This window comes from Chanos chanos, chromosome 5 (genome assembly GCF_902362185.1).
Source record: "Chanos chanos chromosome 5, fChaCha1.1, whole genome shotgun sequence".
NCBI lineage: Eukaryota > Metazoa > Chordata > Actinopteri > Gonorynchiformes > Chanidae > Chanos > Chanos chanos.
In genome coordinates this window covers 4,330,317-4,350,508 of record NC_044499.1, presented here as the reverse complement: position 1 = coordinate 4,350,508, position 20,192 = coordinate 4,330,317, and the positions used below count along the sequence as shown (strand labels likewise).

Below are 20,192 nucleotides of genomic sequence, written 5' to 3'. Positions count from 1 at the left end.
CAACATTAACCTACTGTAACAATAGCATACAATCTAATTCCCTGGTTGCTAAACACAGGTACGCTCATATAATTAGCACGCTATTTCTGCTTGTCGGAGTGCTATTTGCGACGACGCTTTCTATTCTAAGCTCCTTTCTGGGCTATTTTTACCCTCTCCTCCTGTGCATAAGGAGCCTATCGTGTCTTCGGCAGCTGCTAATAGCCGCTCGGTAATATTTACAGGTGTAAGCCCCGAAGGCCGTAGGCTGCATGTCAGCGTCTCAGACAGACTGCGGTTAAACGACACAGAAATCCCCCGTCGCTCACCTGTTCTGGACCTGCTGATGAAGCCAGGGCTTGGAAAGGGAAGACACATGGCCTTCTGTTTTGAAGGGAACAGACTTTTGAAGCGAAAGAGAGTGAGAGATTGGACCGAACTGGATTACCGTTAGGTAATTGGGTGCTTAAGCTACAGGGGAGAGTCGCTCTGACCTCCCGTGTGGAAGTCGATAATAGAGTTTCGCTGAGGAGAGCGATGGTGTTTGGACCACTGGGGGAACCTTGTTGTTTATAATTGTTGTTGAACCATCGCCAGACGGTACTTTTCAGAACCCGCTGCAGTGGAATAAAAAAAGAAAAAAAAAGTGAGAAAAAAAGCATTAAAATAATGAATGCTTGCAAAAATTAGTTTGCTAGGAGGACTAACTCAGGAACAAAGAAACTGCAATGTTGTTCGCCAGAAAGGAAGTTCAATTGGCACTTAAAACCCCATTAATGAAGGCTGCAATTTTATGCCTCGGAAACAAGGTTTTAAAAGCACTGCTGAGTTAGAGCGCTTTGTGAGGATGTGTTTTTGATTACCCTCAAAGGGCACAGAGAACATTTTGTTGAGGAAAGGTCATAATTTACAAAAATTTAATGTGCTTAGCAAACAGATTAAACAGGTTTTTTTTTTTTTTTTTCAGGACAGACAAAGACAGAAAGAATAGGCGTCTTGTACCGGCTACATCTGTGTTATATGCATGAATATGTGGGTTGTATCAAGGGGAGTTAAATTTTAGATGAAGAGTAAACATTGGGATAATGTATAGGGTGTTTTGCACAGAGCAGCACCAGCACCAGCTGTTCTTCGCTGTTTGTTCTTCTGTCTCCCAAGATATTGAGTACAAGAAATTGGAGCAAATAAGCGCTCTCCCTCTAAATAAACACAAGTTTTTTTTTCATTTTCATATTGGAAGACACACAGCTGGGTTTCAACCTCTCAGTGAGACACATCTGGTTTTCTTCACTTAAATACTGTTCGAGGGGGGCTGTATAAAAGGCTGTTAAACATTATGGGTCGTGATTATGAGGGCTCTGTGGATTGTGATGATGAGGCTTCTAATGCCTTACACTAGCTCTTTTGTTGTGTCTGTGTATGGATTGCACAGTAAACATATTACCCCTTGTTATTTTTTTGTCTCTTAAAAGATGATGTTGGCATACGTTTGCATATTTGTAATCTTTATGGCCTTTTTGTTTGTGTGTGTGTGTGTGTGTGTGTGTGTGTGTTTTTGTGTCCACAGCTCCAACTCCCACAGTCCATCTCCACCCAGCAGTTCCAATGCCTTCAGTCTTCTCAGTGCAAGCTCTGAACAGGATAACCCCTCTACCAGTGGCTGCAGGTTAGAATACACACACACACACACACACAGAGAGAGAGAGAGAGGGAGAGAGCGAGACTCTCAGCCCTGAACAGAACAAACTACCCGCCGAGAAAGTGAGAATCCTACTTAGTTTTAGCTCTCAGCAAGATCTTATAAAGAAAAAAAAAAACACGTTCTTGCGTTAAAAAAACATGGCATTTTCATAGTTTGTTAGCTTGGTGGGTTGTATTGTGTACTGCTTGAATAAAGCTTGTTTCTTTATGAATGGGCATAGACCCATTTGGCCAGCGCCGCTGTACCGCGCACGTGTGCGTGTACGTGCACTACCGAAAGTCGCGCTGTTTGAGATTAGCGCTGTTTGAGGCAAGAATCTGCTGCTAACGCTCATGTGCATCTGTCCTCTGGGCACCTGCAGCAGCGAGGAATCGGCGAAAGCCAAGACGCAGAAAGAGCTCATCAAGACATTGAAAGAGCTGAAGCTACACTTACCGCCGGAGAAACGCAGCAAAGGGAACAAATCCACGACGCTGAACACGCTCAAGTACGCACTGCGCTGCGTCAAGGAGGTAGAAGGTGAGTACGCTCCAGAAAGTTGAAGACTTAACAAAGTGTCGTTCTGTGAAGAGTTCTGTGGAATCACAAACTAAGTAGCCTCACTTAGCATCGCCGCGGAATGCTTATGCCGTTTTTAGCGGCTACGCGGTTGTAATGTTCGTAGATGTTCGTGTATAATTCTTTTAAAGTGTTTGGTGTAGAGTTTTGCTGATTTTTTTTTTTTTTTCATTTAATTATTCTTATGATGTTCTTTGTTTTATCGCTGGTTGTTTTATACCTGCCGATTATATACATTTTAGGACATGATTTTTTCGTTATGTTTGTAGCTAACGAGGAGTACTACCAGCTGTTGATGATCAATGACAGCCAACTTTCAGGACTCGACGTATCCTCCTACACAATAGAGGAGATTGACAGCATCACCTCAGAGTACACACTCAAAAACACTGTGAGCCATGATGAAAATGTTTTTTGTTTGTTTTTAATTTAATTGCAGATATGTTACCAATGTGTTATAGATAAGTAGTTACACTTTTAAAAGAAAAAAAAAAACCTCTGTATTGGTAGAAAGTCTGGGATGATTGTATATATCGCTGTCTACCCGTGTGAGTTCATTTCTAAAGATGATGTTTGTAGATCTACTTGCTTTAAGCAATACTTTTGACATTCATTTCAAATCCATACATGAGGAGCTATTTCATCAAGTACCAGGAACTTTTACAGGAACCACAAAGTTCCCATGACAGGAACTACACAGTTCCTGAACACACTTTTTGCTTTCACTTTTTGTTTGTTTTCCCGCTACACCGCAAGAAGTGTGAAGATTATGAAAATTATGAGTAAATTATGCAAGAAGTATAGATCTGTCTGAGCCATTTTGGTTATTGTTCCATTTAGAAAACCTATGTAAATAATTAAACACCTGATGATGATTCTCTCATTCTGTACAGGACATCTTCGCAGTCGCAGTGTCTTTGATCACGGGGAAGATTATCTACATATCCGACCAGGCTGCATACATTCTGAACTGCAAACGGGAGGTGTTTAAAAATGCCAAGTTTGTGGAGTTTCTGACGCCGCAAGACGTCAGCGTGTTCTACAGCTTCACCACGCCGTATAGGCTGCCATCGTGGAGCATGTGCACAGGGGCCGGTACGACAAACATACACACACCCACAGAATCACACACACACACACACACACACTCACAATGTCACACATATGTTTACACATATGTTCACACAGCCCAAATACCCCCCCCCCCCAAAAAAACACGCACACACACACACACACACACACATCACGTGGTATGACTGCGTGTAATGAGGCAGGCCATTAGAATACAGTGACACTGACGTACGACGGATTCAGATCGTGCGTAAGAAGGGAAAAAATTAACGGAACACGGCAGGACCTGATACACCGTCTCATCGTTTCATTCACGGCGGACGTCGCTCGGCGATCCTCTGCTGTGAACTGGATACATTCAGATTCCGTTCTATGCTTTAAGACTTCCATCACCTGGCAATATCTATCCTCTTAGGAATGCACTTTCCCCCATACTCTCATAGCAGCATGGACTCACTTTTCTGTCTGTCTCCCTCTCTCTCTCTCGCTCTCTCTCTCTCTCGCTCTCTCTCTCTCGCTCCCTCTCCCCACACATGGGCTAAAAGAGCGTTTTGGAAGTGCGATTCTGAAGGGTGTTGGACCACAGAGGAAAAACAGGCGCTCTTTCAAACTCTGTATTTAAAATCTAAAATATTTTAATCAGTGAATTATGAAATAAGCAAATTTCCTCAAGTCTCTTGATGGGGGTTTAGTTTTTAGAGGGTGTTAAAGTCTGATTTACTTTTGGTTAGACTTAAAAAGTTTTATCAAATCAATGATTTTGTTAAATTTGCAGTTTGTGTCAAGTTTAATAGTACTTTCTTACAGCCCCTCAGCAATCAAGGAGTAGTCACTTACTGGTCATTGCCACACAGGCGCACACACACGCACACTCATTCACACCCCTACAGAAGTGTAATTAAATGTGTTATTCATGGTGTTCCAGAATATGTCGGTCACTTAAAACTACACCCTAGCAGTGCTGTACTGGGTTAGACAAAGGAGAGTATGAATTAAAGGAACACAGATGTCAGACAAGAGGAGGGGAAAACTCACTCCCCATTACCTCACTGTCTCCCAGCCTGTGTGTAATGCTAATGAGCGTCTCAGATGCTCCACGTCAATGACCGGACCGTCAAAATAAAAGGGACTCGCATTAATTAGAGTGACTGAAGAAATTAATAAAATCAAGAGACGGGCTTAACACACGCAAACACACACACACACACACACACACACACACACACACACACGTCACACACCGGCTCGCATATATACACACACACACACACACACACACACACATACATGGACTCATGCACATTGTGTTCTTATCTTATTCCCACTGACTTCCATTTTACTATGACTAAAACTAATACTAACCTTAACCCTGACCAAATACGTATTTAACACATTGTACTGATAACAACAATATCTTTTAGGGGAAAAAAAACAAAAAAACATTTAATGTCATGGGAATCAGCAAACATCCCTATAATATCACCACTTGTCAGATGTTTATATGGTCATAAGTCTACACAACATTTTAAAATTTAAAAAAAAAGTGTGGTCCACACACACACACACACACGCACACACATCAGCATAGACTGTGCTGTGGCAAAGCATGTGGAAAGATTTTGTATTTATTCATTGATTTATAATAAGGTCCTGTCTGTTCACTGGGCTGTGGGCTCTTTGTGAATGGAGCACTGATTGAAACGCATGAAGCAGAGCAGCTGCCACTCTATTGTTAGGGTCTCCCACCGTATGTGACCTTTCAGCCTGTGCAAAGCAGTGAACCACCGTAGTTCTCCTGTTAAATTAAACATCTCTCTCTCTCTCTCCCTCTCTCTCTCCCTCTCTATCTCTCTATCTCTCTATCTCTTTTCTCTTGTTTTCTCTTGTAGAGTCATCGCCGTCTGACTGCATGCAGGAGAAGTCATTCTTCTGCCGTATTAGGTTAGTGAGAGGGTGAGTGAATGTGTGTGCGTGTGTGTGTGTGTGTGTGTGCTTGTGCGTGCTTGTTGTAATATGCAGTTTTGTGGCCTTGTCCCATCTGCCTAACGTGATTTTATTCATTTGCTCTTTCCTTTTTCCAATTTATTCTGGGAAATTACTTTTAGAGCTTGTACGTTTTCGTAAACAGGAAGCTCCTCATCTCTACTAATACACCTGTGATCGCCTTGGAGACCACATAGTCAGATTACCACTGCCCTCTAGAGGTGTTCAAACCATACTTGTCATTTAAAGCATTATGCAAATTAATGCCAATCGTTCAGTTACTAATTAAAAGATCATCAGATATCATTTTTGCAGTTAACAAATAGACATTTATACAGTGTTGGAATGAAACATGCCTAGTGGGGTTTTTTAAACAGCTCTGTGGATTGGTAGTAGAATTTACTACTCTCTTTAAGTCAGCTAAGACGGAATTACCGAGGAAACTTAAATATATTTGCTGCATGAATTTCATGCCTAATAACATTGATGCTTCTAATGGAAGTTTCACCTCTCTGGTACACTCCAGCATTCTTTAGGTCTATCCAGCGCATCGCTTTAATTTTGTCTGTGTGTGTGTCTGTCTGTTATTAGTTGGGTTAAGGTGTGTGTGTGCGTGTGCGTGTGCGTGTGCGTGTGCGTGTGCGTGTGTGTGTGCACGTGGGTGTTTGGTTTGCTGCGGTAAGGAAGGTTGTGTATGCCTGTCTGTTTGTGAGAGAGAGACTCTGATGTCAACTGTAATATGTGTGTGTGAGTGTGTGGTCAGCTGGAGTAAGGAGGGCGCGTGTGTGTGCGTAGTGTTTAGAGGGAGACTCTGGTCTCTGGTCTCCCTTTTAATGTTTGTGTGTGTTTGAGAGAGAGACTCTGGTCTCTGGTCTCCCTTTTAATGTTTGTGTGTGTTTGAGAGAGAGACTCTGGTCTCCCTTATAATGTGTGTGTGTGTGTGTGTGTGTGTGTGTGTGTGTGTGTGTGAGATTCTGCTCTCTCTTGTAATATGTCTGTGTATTTGAGAGAAAGACTGATCTCCCCTGTGTGTGTGTGTGTGTGTGTGTGTGTGTGTGTGTGTGTGTGTGTGTGACTCTGATCTTTCTTGTAACATGTGTGTCTGTGTGTGTGTGTTTTTAGCGGGGGTAAGGAGTGTGAAGGGGACCTACAGTACTACCCGTTCCGTATGACTCCATACCTGATGAAGGTCCAGGATATAGAGCATAATGAGGATCAGTTCTGCTGCCTCCTGCTGGCAGAGAGGGTGCACTCCGGCTACGAAGGTCAGACACAGACACACTCTCAGCCTGCCATTCTGCTCTCATGTCAACCTCTGAATCAAATCAAATCACATTGCGCCACACTGCATTGAACTGAATGAACTCCAGTGAATGGAATTGAATGAACTAGATCAGACTAGCGTAGACTAGAGTAGACTGGATTAGACTAGAATAGAATAGTGTAGAATAGAATAGAATAGAATAGAATAGAATAGAATAGAATAGAATAACGCTTTCTTCAGTTAAATGTTAAATTTTCATCAAAAGAGTTATGAATATTGAGAACGTCTCGAATCGCACAGAGAATAAGATTTTGTTGAATGGAGAAAAAAGAAAATGAATGAGTCATTGATACTCTTTTGAATGTGAAAAGACCAGGCATTGTTTTCTAACTGAAACAAAAACGCTGGAGTGAAGCTGTCACTGTGATGCACAGCATTAGCGATCATTTGCATGACGGCCTGGAAGCTCATTTGTCTCGATTTTATTTCTGTTTCCACCTCCAGCTCCCAGAATTCCCACAGACAAACGCATCTTCACCACCACCCACACTCCCAGCTGTGTGTTCCAAGATGTGGACGAGAGGTACGATTTATGCTGTCTGAACTGTATATGTCTGTCTATCTGTCCATCTATCTATCTATCTATCTATCTATCTATCTATCTATCTATCTATCTATCTATCTATCTATCTATCAATCAGTTTGTCTGGCTTTCTGTCTATCCAGTTATCTATCTATCTATCTATCTATCTATCTATCTATCTATCTATCTATCTATCTATCTATCCATCCATCCATCCATCCATCCATCTGTGTTTCTGTCCATCTGTCTCTCTGTCTGTCTATTAGGGCTGCATGATTTGGTCAAAAATCATATGACGATGGGTTTGACACATACTGATGATTTGATTTGATACGGTGATTTGAGTTGTGATGTGATAAACATTTAAGTTAACGTTTCATATTGCTCATAGTGCTTCACATGAAGGCCTAAAGTCTGAAAATGCTATTTTGACATAATTATATCAATGTAAAAAAAAAAAAAAAAAAACGATTACTCAGTAACAAAACGGTGTAAACTCTATAAACTCTATAATTATTTGTTTGTGTGACAGGGCGGTGCCGTTGCTAGGATACCTACCACAGGATCTCATTGGCACACCCGTGCTCCTGCACCTTCATCCTAATGACAGACCAATCATGCTTGGAATCCACAGAAAGAGTATGTATGGTCTTCATATACAGTAAAACATTCTAACACACAGCGGTCATTACAGAGTTCTCCCCTCTCTCTTTCCCTGTGTCTCTCTCATTAATAACCTAAAGATTTTCTCTCTCGCTCTCCGTTTCAGTTTTGCAGTATGCAGGTCAACCTTTTGACCACTCCTCCATTCGGTTTTGCACGCGGAACGGCGAGTACATCACCATTGACACCAGCTGGTCCAGTTTCGTGAATCCGTGGAGCAGAAAGGTCTCCTTCGTTATTGGACGTCACAAAGTCCGCATGTGAGTGAGGGAGGGAGGGAGGAGGGCGCGGAGCCACGTTTGCGTTTGCACTCTGACTCAACAGCCTCAATCTGGCAACGTTTCGCCAGGACATCGAGCAAAGATCAGCGGCTTTGGCTCAGCTGTTTTAGTTGATGATTAAATCGAGATTACGTCCTTAGCACTTTGGTATTCAACACTGAGGGTTACGAGTGCAATTGGAATAGATCGTAACCAAAGCATGAATTGATGCAGTATTATGTCATATTTCGTACCACGTATGGTGAATTCCATTAACCCTGGGTTACTGTATCTGTTATGTTCTGATGTGCATTGTTATTCACTGGCCTTGTGAATGGAGTAGAATGGGATGTGGTGTTTGCTGTATAACACATTAACTTTACTGTGCTTCTGCTGGCCAGGGGTCCTGTGAATGAGGACGTGTTTGTGGCTCCGTCGGTTGCAGAGGGCAAGGCCATGGACTCCGACATCCAGGAAATCACAGAACAAATTCACCGACTCCTACTACAGGTCAGTAGAGCGAGAGAGAGAAAGAGAGAGAGAGAGAGAATGAGAGAGAGAGGGAATGGTCGAAAGACAAGCGAAAGACAAAGAGGGACAGAGAAGTGGAGCAGTGGAGAGAAAGAGAACAAAACAGATTGTCATTTCCCCTGCCTGTCATGTGTCTCCGCAGCCCGTGCATAATAACAGCTCCAGTGGCTATGGGAGTCTGGGGAGTAATGATCACCTCATGAGCGTCGCCTCCTCCAGCGACAGCAACGGAAACGGAGCTCGAGCCAGAGCCGAGGAAGAGGAGGGCGGCCGCAGCAAACCGGTGAGTCACATGACCACCGTCAACTCTCTTCTCTGTGTCATTTCGTTATCTTTTTTGTTTTGTTTTGTTTCTGTTTCGTTTCGTTTAATCCGGATAACTGCGCCTGGAGTGTCAGGTTGAACTGGCTTCATTGCTCTTTGGCCGTAACGTAGCAATTGCAGGTCAAGCCCCATCTGTATCAAGTGTCTCAAAGTGCTGATCTAAGATCAGCTGCACTCGATACATGCCGTTGTATTCATTAGGATGAATGGACTGGAAAGAGCCGGTCAAAGACAGTCGGTTAAGTAATGGAAAGAAAGTAACGTACGGCTGATTCAACAAGGAAATGCACAGATTTAATTGTTGCAATGAACATATGTAATCCAAAATAATATTCAGAAAATCTAGATAAGAACTCCACCTTCACAATCTATTATAAGATTATAATCTAGTGTTTTCTGATGTTGATGCTGCTCATACAGTAGGGACTGGTGGTGAATTTGGAAATGTGTGTCTGTCGACAGAAAACATTTCAGGAGATCTGTAAAGGAGTCCACATGTTAAAGAACCAGGAGCAGCAGTCCAAAAGAGGCCAAATCAGTAAGCCGAAATAATCATACACAACTGTCTTACATATGCACACACACACACACACACACAAACACAACCACAAACACACAACACACATGTATACACATATGTGCACACACAAACACACACACGTGCGCACAAACGCACGCGCACACACACGCATTAATCAGAACCTAATGAAATTCTCTGATCGACAGAGTTGACCCAGAAGAACACTGCGGTCCGGCCTAAAGACACAGCCTTCCCCGTGAACTGGAGGGACCCGTTAGGAAGTCCAGACGATCCGCGGGCCAACGTAAACGAGGAGTTAGCGTACAAGGACCAGACCGTCTACTCCTATCAGCAAATCAGCTGCCTGGACAGTGTAATCAGGTTAATCTGACAAAAAAAATCCCACATCTGCTCAGTCCACATACATCTCTCAAATCTAGAGCTTTCCAGATTCACATGGAAGACACGTTTCATTTAATCCCATTTTTTTGTTTGTTTGTTTTTGTTTTGTTTCGTTTTGTTTTGTTTTTAAATCAGTGCAGTGTTTCCTGTTTACTGAGACGCTTCTTGCCATATGGTGACTTTACTACTTATCAGTGATAGTAAAAACTAGTAGATTCACAGAAAATAAACTACTATGATAAACTGCTGTGGGCTCTCTGCTTATGCTATTTTCAAAGGGCTTCATGTCCCGAAAACGATTCAGTCCAGTGTTTATTGATATAGACCTGAGAACCTGAGAAATAGGAGAAGCAGCAGCCTTAAGAAGAGTCTCTGTTGCTGTGCGTTATGTCACATTTGTACTTTCTCTCTCTCTCTCTCTCTCTCTCTCTCTCTCTCTCTCTCTCTCTCTCTCTCTCTCTCTCTCTCTCTCTCTCTCTCTCTCTCTCTCTCTCTCTCTCTCTCAGGTATTTGGAGAGTTGTAACGTGCCCATTACCGTAAAACGGAAATGCCAGTCGTCGTCCAACACAACATCCTCCAATTCTGACGAAGACAAACAGAAAGGTGCCGAGAGGGCGATGCAGGCATCGGAAGGTAAAGTTTCGCCCAAAGCTCGTCTCTGCCGCTCTAAACTTCTCCGTCCAGTCGGATCGCTTTTGTCGTCCACCGTACTAAAGCTCTGTTTTCATACCGATTTCACATAAGCGCCAAAGCAGATTTCATGTAATTTTATACCAAATCGTTTCTAATGCAGAACCCCCTCCTGCCAAGTCATTTCTCACTCCAAATCCCACGAGATTATGGGAGGTTGCTGCTGGCGTTGTACCATTAAGTGTGGAATCCCTCCGGAATGTGTGCTACAACGACGCATAAACCAGTCCTTTCCTTTTAGGGAACAGTTCACATATTTTACAGAGAGTTTGGTGCCAGGCCTAATATTACACAATGTTACTGCCCTCATATGTGTGAGTTTGGCTTGTGATTTTACAAACAAACTCATACGGAAGAATGCAGTGATTCTGTATGAAGGGCGTCTCATTCCGTGACAGCGCCATTTAAGACCTATGGGGGCGGAGTCTTATGTGTGTGTGTCATCCTGTTCTAATGCTTGTATCCTGTTTGACCTCTCTGCCAATCAGAGGCTTCCCATTTGAAGACCCAGTCTGGGATATCGCCTATAGACGTCGCCAAGAAGCCCGTGGGCACTGCGGTAGTGGGCACCTCCCTGGCGCCCTTGGCACTGCCCAGTAAAGCGGAGAGCGTCGTGTCCATCACCAGCCAGTGCAGCTACAGCAGTACCATCGTCCACGTGGGAGACAAGAAACCACAGCCGGAGTCAGGTGAGTGAAGCAATCACGCCTCGTCCTTTCATCCTGCGTCTCTCAGCCTGGCCCTCCCTTAAACCTCTGCCCGGCAACTAAGGTGCACAGACTCAGCATTCCTTCAGCCACAGGAATATCTCATTTTATAGGCCCTAGCAGCCTATTATTTACATTTTTTTTTTTCCCCCCACCAATGACAGCAGAAATGGTCTCCACAAATCTTTTGCCATGGGCTTGTCAGTGTAATGTACATGTACTTATGTGTTTTCCCTAATCGCTGTGTCATTGTGGAGTAATTCATTTATTACGTTATTTAATGTTTGTCTTTTAGAGTCTTGTGTCTTTTTTCTGCAACTGTCTCAAACTTACCCCCAGGTCACTGCAGTGGGGGTAAGTGCGGTACAGATTGCTCTTCTGTATAGGAACTCAAGAAGTAGTTCTCAGTAGTTCTCAAGAAAAAGAAAAACACAGCAGAGCGATGGGAACGGTGCTTTAGAATGTTCTGAAGCTGAACATTCTGTTGGTTCCATGCTCCTCTTTATGATATCACCAGCTTTGTGTGGTCTTCATATCTGTCACACTTTTTTCTGATGTTATTCAACAGTCGCCATTTTCAAATATGGAAACCATTGTATGTAGTATGTTTATGTTGCCATATGGGGATTATACGGTATAGGGGATGTTTCATTTGCCCTAAACTACCTTAAAACATTTTGAAACATATTTGCCATTTTTTAATGCATTTCGACTGACCGCGAACAAGCTGTTCTTGTCTTGTAGTCTTGTCTTGGACTCTTTCCTCTGTGTCTCATTGCTGTTATTCTTACAGAGATCATTGAGGATGTGGCGGGTGGAGGAGACACAGCAGAGGGTCCCACTCAGGCTGTTCCAACGAGCACAATTTCTCCTCCCAGCCAGGAGAGGGAGCCATACAAGAAGCTTGGCCTAACCAAACAAGTGCTGGCAGCCCACACACAGAAGGAGGAGCAGGCGTTCCTGAGCCGGTTCAGGGAGCTCCGGGGTGTTCACGCCTTTAAGGCCGACTGCTCCCTCTACCTGGAGAGGCAGAAGGGGCAGGTGGGATCTGGATGTAAGTGCAGTTGAGATTTTTCCTTTGGACATGAACGAAATCACTGGAATAGGACACGTTTTTAAAGTCTCAAGAGAAAAAAAAAACCCCACAGTAATAGGAGCAGAAGCTTTAGAATGTTCCGAAGATGAACATTCTGTTGGTTCCATGCACCCCGTTCTGACATCACCAGCTTTGCATGGTTGCCCCTTCTTTGGAATAGTCTTTGACATTCCAAAATTCTGAACTAAATGGCTTCCATTCATTCGTTTCCCTGATGCATTATTAAAGAACTTAAATATTTCTGTAGCCTGTTGTATTATTGAAATAGTTTTTCTTTTGATTTGTTATGTTGTGCCGTTCATCTGTTGCGCTCTCTCTCTCTCTCTCTCTCTCTCTCTCTCTCTCGCTCTCTCTCTCTCTTTCTGCAGGTGCACCCACTCCTCGTTCCACGAAGCAGGTTGGTGGAGCAGAGCACACGACACGACGAGGTGGACGGAACAAAAAGACGAAATCGAAACGGGTGAAAAAAAACGAATCGTCGGACAGTACCGTATCCCACCGGAAGCAGCAGCCCAGGCCACCCTTACAGGGACTGAACCAGACCTCGTGGTCTCCCTCGGACACTTCCCAGTCCACGTTCCCCATCACGTACCCGGCGGTGGTGCCGACGTACCCTCTCCAGATGTACCCAGGCGCTAGCACCGTGCCGGCCCGAGTGGACCCCTCTCTCCCGGGCTTTAGGGACAATCAGTGCAGCCCAGATCCACGCTGCCACGTTCAGCCGCCTCCCCCTTTCTCCGGCCCCCTCGTAACCCCAATGGTGGCGCTGGTGTTGCCCAACTATGTGTTCCCACAGATGGGCGCCACGCCTCAGCAGCCTTTTTATCCGGACCAGGGTGCCTTTCCGCCCCAGGCATTCCCTTCCCAGACGGCATTCCCCAGTCAGCCCCAGCTGCAGCCTCGTCCCAGTTTTCCCATGCAGACGCAGTTCGCCGCACAGAACCCTTTCACTCCACAGACTGCATTCCCTGCGCAGCCGTTTCCCTTCCTGCACCCAGAGGTGCCCCCGAAAGCTCCAGAACCGGAACAGAGGGAGGGGCCATCCCGGAGCTCCACCCCTCAGTCTGTGGGCGGACGTGACCAGCCGTCTCCGCCCTTGTTTCAGTCGCGGTGCAGCTCGCCCCTGCAGCTGAACCTGTTGCAGCTGGAGGAGACGCAGCGGTCGGTGGACAGGCAGGACAGCTCAGCTCCCTCTGCTGGAGCCCAGGGGAACAGCACCGGCGAGAAGGGAGTGAGCAGCACCAGTCAGGCAAAGAGTGACAAAGAGGTGCAGCAGGTAGAAATTCTATCTGCTTACTCCCTCTCTCCCTCTCTCTCTCTCTCTCTCTCTCTCTCTCTCCCTCTCTCTCTCTCTCTCTCACACACACACACACACACAGCTTTTGTTTCCTGCTTCGAGTTTTCTTGTCTGTTGAACTTTATCTGTCTCATTCTGTCCTTTCTGTAACTCTCCCCACACTTCTCGCTTTTCACCTAACTGCAATACTTCGTTCTTACCAACAGATGGCGCATAATACCTCCAAAACAAAGGCATAACTTTTTTTTTTTTTGGTGAAGTCGTTTTCTGTTTTTACCCTCTAATGGTACACCCCCACATTTCCCAGCAAAAGACAGCTGAGCACCATCGACATTAACCTGAGGTTGAATCGTTGAGTGCTAACGCTGAAATCTCCAAAACTTAGGGTCCCCAAGGGCTTCAAACTTGACCAAACCCCTTATTGTCTTCAGCTGGCAGCAAACATTGATACTGTACCTCTGTTTTTGAACTTGGTAGCATGTACTCATGCAAAAGAACAGGAGCATCATATATGCCCCATGAAGTAAAATGAGATGAATGAAAATTGATGTAAAATGTATATATTTTTTCTAATGTTACAGTGAAATCATAAGAAGTAGCGTGTTGTTTGCAACACACATTAAAACATTTGTAATATCCACGGAGTTACGATGTATTTAAGTATAACAGTATACTACAAAACAAAGCTTTTAATGTCCCATGGTACGTAAATGTACGAATAAGATAGAATGCGTGCATTTATTTAATTATCCATCCTCATATTTTTTTAACGTAACATTTTAACCTTTATTCATGTTTTTTTTTTTTTCTTTTCTTTTGTTTATCCTGCTCAGCCCTAAAACTGTTAACAATGCAATTCAAATTAACCTTAGAGTGACTGATCTAAAGCTGCCATGTTGAAGCACAATAAAGAAGGCGTCTGTAGAACGCAGTCGTTAAAAACTATATTTACGTAATCAAGGCCTATGTTAATCCCTGTGTCCCTTACACCCTTTAGCACCCATTCGCTTGGCCTGGTCTAGTAGGCCTCAGTGGAGGGTCTCCTCGTTTTCCTCTGCCGATGGGAATCTTGTATTCCGGGCTCAGAAAGACAGATGTTGGGGTTTTATCTGGGGATAGACTAATCTCTAAACTCAGGTCTCACAGCGAAGAGGTAGGCCCTCAACACACAACTGTTCCCTTCCTGGTTCCTCCCTTCCCTCTCTCTTCCTGCTCCCTGTTTGCACTTCCTGTATCCTTCTTTGCACTTCCTGCATCCTTTTCTCTCACTTCCTGTTCCTTCTTTGGGCTTCCTGTAACCTCACTTCCTGTTCCTTCTTTGCGCTTCCTGTAACCTCGTTCTCACTTCCTGCTCTCCCACCCCCATTCCCTTGTCTCCCACCTCTCACTTTCTGCTCCCCTCACCTCTGACCCCCCCCCCCCCCCCCCATCACTTACTACTCCCCTATCGCTTCCTGTCTCTACTCTGTCATTTCCTGCTCCCCACTCACTTCCTGTCTCTATCCTCTCACTTCCTGCTCTCCACTCTTACTCTAATCTTCTCCCTCTCACTTACTGTCTTGCCCATCTCACATTCTGCTCCCCACCATGCCCTGCCCCCCCCCCCCCCCCCCGCATCCCTATTTCCGACTTCCTATCTCCACCCCCTATGCCATGTGATCAAAGCAATACGAATGCTTTTCTTTTTAGTCTGATTATGGGACTTTCTTTTAAGCTGTTAATCTTCTTCCCAAATGTACGGCCTGGACTGTGTTTACTGTGGCTTTGTCCACCATGTTGATATTAGCTCTACAGTGTAATTGATTGATGTAATTGAAAAATTGAATTGCTCCGTTGTTGAAATAGCATGTTATTGCATTGAATGTCAGCACTGATATGCCTATCAAAATGGTGGACAGTTGCTATGGTGACTAAGATACAACTTATTCCTGCCATTGCACAGCACTCTTTTTCCCCCATCATTTCTTTTCTGGTATTTTAGATCAATCTGCATGTTGTCTGCTGTATGAAAAACATGCACTTACATTCTCTCTGTGCTGTACGTGAACTGTGTTCTTCACTCTCACAGTCACAGGCGCACGCGCGCACACACAAACACACACACAGACACACACACGCTCATATGCCAAATTTGTGTGTGTGTGTGTGTCTGTGTGTGTGTTTTATGTGTGTTTGTTTTGCATCTGTGTCTAAGTGTGTGTTTGCAGACACACACACATTTACCGTCCCAAATATGACAAAGCATATTTTTGAAGGACTTTCATTTTGGGGATGCTGCTACATTTCCATCAAGAGATAAACGTTGTATCTTTGACGGAGTTTTTATTTCAGTTTTTCATTCTTATTTATCTGGAATAGTTCTTTATGTTGCTTACATTTCGCTCGTCGTGGTCAAACTTTCCTTCTCATTCTATAACCTTCCACTGACCGTGTGCAAGCTGCCCTTTTCAAAACGTTCATATTAAGTTTGACTGTGTGACTTCACGACAGCGGTCATCTGATGCAGCCTTGTTTCATTCAGACTTCAACTGATTTTAAAAAATTCACTCACCATTGTTCATACACCCTAGTCAGGATTTGTCCTTACTCAAAACACTTGATGTTTCACGATGGCGCTTAATCACATCTCTGCTTTAACAGCTCATTTAAAGTGACCGAGAGTGACTTCCACTCTTTGAGAGAGGGGTCACGGAGCCGTGAGCAGAGAGAACTGACAGCAGGGGCCGGAAACGATCGCGGAGTGTGTGGTTTGCGTAGACGGTCAAAAACACTTCTAAATCTATTTTTTAGGACGCCGACGGTCACCAGAGCGATGCCCTCTCATCGTCCAGCGACTTGTTGGACATCCTCCTGCCCGAAGATTCCCATTCTGGAACCGGGTCGGCTACGTCGGGCTCCATGGGCTCTGGTTCCAACGGAATGTCAGGGAGCGCGGGATCGGCCAGCGGAACAGGTCTGTTCATTTTTTTCCTAAGTGACGTGTGACGATGAGGGAAAGGGAGTAAGATTTTTATGGCAGTTAACGAATCACTTGGGGCACAACTCAAATCGAGGCTGAATATTACATCACTGCCCCTGTGACATCATCGACTCCTTTGAAGTTCCCCCTAGCTCTTCTTGTTCAGTAAGGACATGCTGATCAGCAGAGAAGTCCGATCAAGGGTGAATCTGACGTATTTCACAGTTCAGCTTAGACGAGTGAACAGCCCAGAAAAACCGACTGACGGGATTTTCTCTCCGGCTTTTCCTTCCTTTCCCCAGGGAGCAGCCACGCCAGCAACAACAGCAGTAACTACTTCGGCAGCGTCGACTCGTCTCAGAATTCCCACAAGGCCAAGGGGCACGGCGGGGCGGGTCCGATGGAGGTGGAGGAGAGCGAGCATTTCATCAAGTATGTACTGCAGGAGCCCATGTGGCTCCTCATGGCCAACGTGGACGAAGGCGTTATGATGACATACCAGCTTCCCCCACGGTGAGCGGGAGGAGAGAGGAGAACCCCCCCCCCACCCCCAACCCCCCCTCATTCACTCCCTTCCCACTCCCCGCAATGGGACTTTGACTCGAACTCTGACTCCCAAAGCCACAACCCCCACCATACTCAACCCAATGAAATACTAATATCAGTATTATTCTAATTATTGTTTGTTTACAAAAGCGAGTAAGGCATCAGGAGAGGAGAGGAGGTTACAGGAAAAGAGCGAAGAGAAAGTGAAAACAGAAATGCATAGAACGTTATCTTAGTTTATAGGAGTGGAATAAATGTTCCTTTTGTTTCCACTGACTTTTGACCTTATGTGTTTGTTTTGGCTAAATTCTGAGAGACGAGGGACCAAACTAGGATTTTTTTTTTTGGTTGTAGTTCTATTTTTGCCCATTAGGGGGAAGTGAAGTTTAACGTGATATCTCCCTCTGAAAATGGGCACAGGAAATGAGCTCATGTCCTGAGTTTAATACGATACAAAATTAGTAACGTTTATTTTAATTCTAAAACAGACAAACTGTCTGTGACGGTTCCAAATCCAATCTGGTCATTTTTGATTTCGTGTGTTTGTTTGCATCAGTTAAATATCTTTATGACTCTATTACACCCACAGAAATTCGGCCTCTGAGTGGTAGTGTTTGTGTCTGTGTGTTTGCGTGTGTGTGCGTGTACGTGTGTGTGCGTCTGCGTGTGTGTGTGCGTGTGTGTATGTGTTATCGTGGCCTTCACAGAGACAAGCAGAAAGTCCTGCAAGAGGACCGGGAGAAGCTGCGACAGATGCAGAAAAACCAGCCACGCTTCACCGAAGAACAGAAACGGGAACTGGCCGAAGTCCACTCCTGGATGAAGAGAGGAGGCTTACCCAAAGTCATCGACGTCAAGGTACGCACCACAGAACCAGTTCTCAACAGTCAATAAGAACATCTGTTCAGCCCCATAGTACATTTCTCATTGGAGCCCGTGGAGAGTCGAATACACCACATCCACTGAACAGGCTCTTACTGCTTCATACCTAAGTTTCAAGTTGACCTCTCTCACAAACTTAAGAGTTTACCCGAGAAAAAAAAAAAAGTGGTTATCCAGTTGTCTTGAATAGCTACGGAATCTCTCGGGGGGAAAGATGTCGCAGGACAGCAGGGAAGATGTGATTTCCCACCGAGAGTTTTCAGTTAATTATTGTCTTTTCACGTCCGCTGTTAGGCTTATTTAACAATTAATTATCAGGTCTAATGTGTGCATGTCCCTGTAGGAACAGGGTGTCTTTCACTTCGGGTCTTCAGGATTATGTGAACACAAAACTCAGTTGTCCTTAACGTTCATTAACTGTGCAGTGTATGTAAAGCCGTAGAGCGGAGCCTTATCTTACATCTTTGTATGCTATGGTTGTGGTATTTCACCTCTGTAGGTTTTTGCGGGAGTGTGTGTTACCATGTGCGCTCGTGGGTGTGAATGTGTGTGTGTGAGAGTGAAGCGAGTGACCTAATCTGACCTGTGTATGGTTAACTGTGTGTCTTCTTGTTGTGTGCAGGAGTGCGTTGGTTGTGTGGGCATGTCAGAGACCCTTACCGAAGAGGACCCTCCAGACCTGCACATGGGGGAGGTGGAGACAAACGAAATCAGTCCCCCGAGAAAGACCCGACAAGACTCCCACCAAACAGATACCTCTCCGTGTCCCGGCCCCGTAACCTAGCAACAGTCTGCTCTGTCCTTTACAGGGCATGACCTTTTTTTTTTTTTTTTACTCACGGTGAAGTGTGTATTTGGACTTCATAACAGGGCGTGTGCTGTTGGTATGCCTTAATGGACCACTGAAGTGTGTGTGTGTGTGTTTGTGTTGTGGTGTGTGTGTGTGTGTGTGTGTGTGTGTGTGTGTGTGTTTGTGTGCTTGTACATATGCATGCGTGTATGAATAAGTATGGAATATGTGAATTTTGAATAGGGGAGAGTGTTATAATGTGTGACCTTGGCTACAATGATCCTCAGTGACCTCCCGGTTGCAGGATCCTACACTGTGTTAAAGGTTTTCACCTGCCAGTCACACTAACTCTGCATTGTGCAAAAGCCAATGTCAGGCAAATGCTGTTTTCCCTGTAAATGGTAGCTAGTTCTTTTACTTCTTATTTTATTGAAATAGTAATGCTGTTTCTGTGACTAGTTCTTAAATTATGCTTTTTTTCTCTATTGTTTATTCATAGTTTTTATTGAATTAGTTTTTTTTTTCCTCTTGTCATTCTTCTTGTTGTTCGTGTTGTTGTTGTTGTTTTTGTTTTTGTTGCTGTTGGCTGTATGGATGTTCAACTTTCTCTCTGACTGGAGACAATATGCTGAGATTCAGTTGTTTCCAAATTACCCCTCAACTCAAAATATGAGTACATGTGTCCTAGTTTTCTTTCTAGTTTTATGGAAAGCACATCAAGAAAAGAACGTCAAGAAAATTTGTATTTGTATTTTATTTTATTTTATTTTATTTTAATTTTATTTTTGTATCAAGTGAAATACTAATACAGAGGATTTTATGTGTCTTCTGAAATAGACAAAATAAACTATTTTAATATACCAGAAAAACGGGATATCCTGAATGTAGGAAATGGTGTGGGCAGTTGTGTGCTGTTTAGGTTGCCGTTTTCATTGATAACAGTCCTGTATAGGATCTGCCATAGATCAGGAGAATGGTAATTATGGTGACTGGTGCTTAATATCTTTTCTGTTACAGAGTGCACTTTTTTAATTGTGGAGAGTGATATTTATTCTCTTTGAGGAGTTGAGGAATTTCCATTTTATCCGGTTGATCATTTACCGATCAGCTTTGATCAAGGGTCTATCCGTAAGCTACAGTTTCAGAGCCGTATCAGTAGGCTATGTAGCGTTATTCAGTGTTGTTCTGTAGATCTTGAGCGTCAAGTGCAGCGCAAATTTAATCGAACGTTTCAAACCGGATTGGTGACGAGCATTCCAGCGGAAACTTGGCATATTTTTTGTGATAACCTAGACTGTTTGTGCCCTGTGCATGAATCACACGATCAACCAAAGTATCCTGAAACCCTAGGCTCGAATGGGATATTGCTGACTTCTCAAGGGGA

General features: G+C 44.2%; 1 protein-coding gene across 2 annotated transcripts in view; it reads left to right on the top strand.

The window, feature by feature from the left end:
• per2 (period circadian clock 2) overlaps positions 1 to 19,544 on the top strand; it is a 32,606-nt gene extending 13,062 nt beyond the window's left edge. Inside the window, exons 3-24 of one of the 2 annotated variants that reach the window (XM_030773123.1) lie at positions 1,547 to 1,645; positions 2,043 to 2,200; positions 2,509 to 2,630; positions 3,133 to 3,334; positions 5,200 to 5,251; positions 6,416 to 6,558; positions 7,062 to 7,140; positions 7,673 to 7,779; positions 7,910 to 8,063; positions 8,465 to 8,573; positions 8,737 to 8,877; positions 9,381 to 9,456; positions 9,645 to 9,819; positions 10,347 to 10,474; positions 11,020 to 11,220; positions 12,032 to 12,292; positions 12,703 to 13,610; positions 14,629 to 14,784; positions 16,422 to 16,584; positions 16,893 to 17,103; positions 17,844 to 17,994; positions 18,641 to 19,544. In XM_030773123.1, the coding sequence (XP_030628983.1) occupies positions 1,547 to 1,645; positions 2,043 to 2,200; positions 2,509 to 2,630; positions 3,133 to 3,334; positions 5,200 to 5,251; positions 6,416 to 6,558; positions 7,062 to 7,140; positions 7,673 to 7,779; positions 7,910 to 8,063; positions 8,465 to 8,573; positions 8,737 to 8,877; positions 9,381 to 9,456; positions 9,645 to 9,819; positions 10,347 to 10,474; positions 11,020 to 11,220; positions 12,032 to 12,292; positions 12,703 to 13,610; positions 14,629 to 14,784; positions 16,422 to 16,584; positions 16,893 to 17,103; positions 17,844 to 17,994; positions 18,641 to 18,802 (3,958 nt within the window). In that variant the 3' untranslated portion in view covers positions 18,803 to 19,544. The remainder of the gene's footprint in view (positions 1 to 1,546; positions 1,646 to 2,042; positions 2,201 to 2,508; positions 2,631 to 3,132; positions 3,335 to 5,199; positions 5,252 to 6,415; positions 6,559 to 7,061; positions 7,141 to 7,672; positions 7,780 to 7,909; positions 8,064 to 8,464; positions 8,574 to 8,736; positions 8,878 to 9,380; positions 9,457 to 9,644; positions 9,820 to 10,346; positions 10,475 to 11,019; positions 11,221 to 12,031; positions 12,293 to 12,702; positions 13,611 to 14,628; positions 14,785 to 16,421; positions 16,585 to 16,892; positions 17,104 to 17,843; positions 17,995 to 18,640) is intronic. The other variant, XM_030773124.1, reaches the window with a different exon arrangement.
• Positions 19,545 to 20,192: the final 648 nt, after the last annotated feature.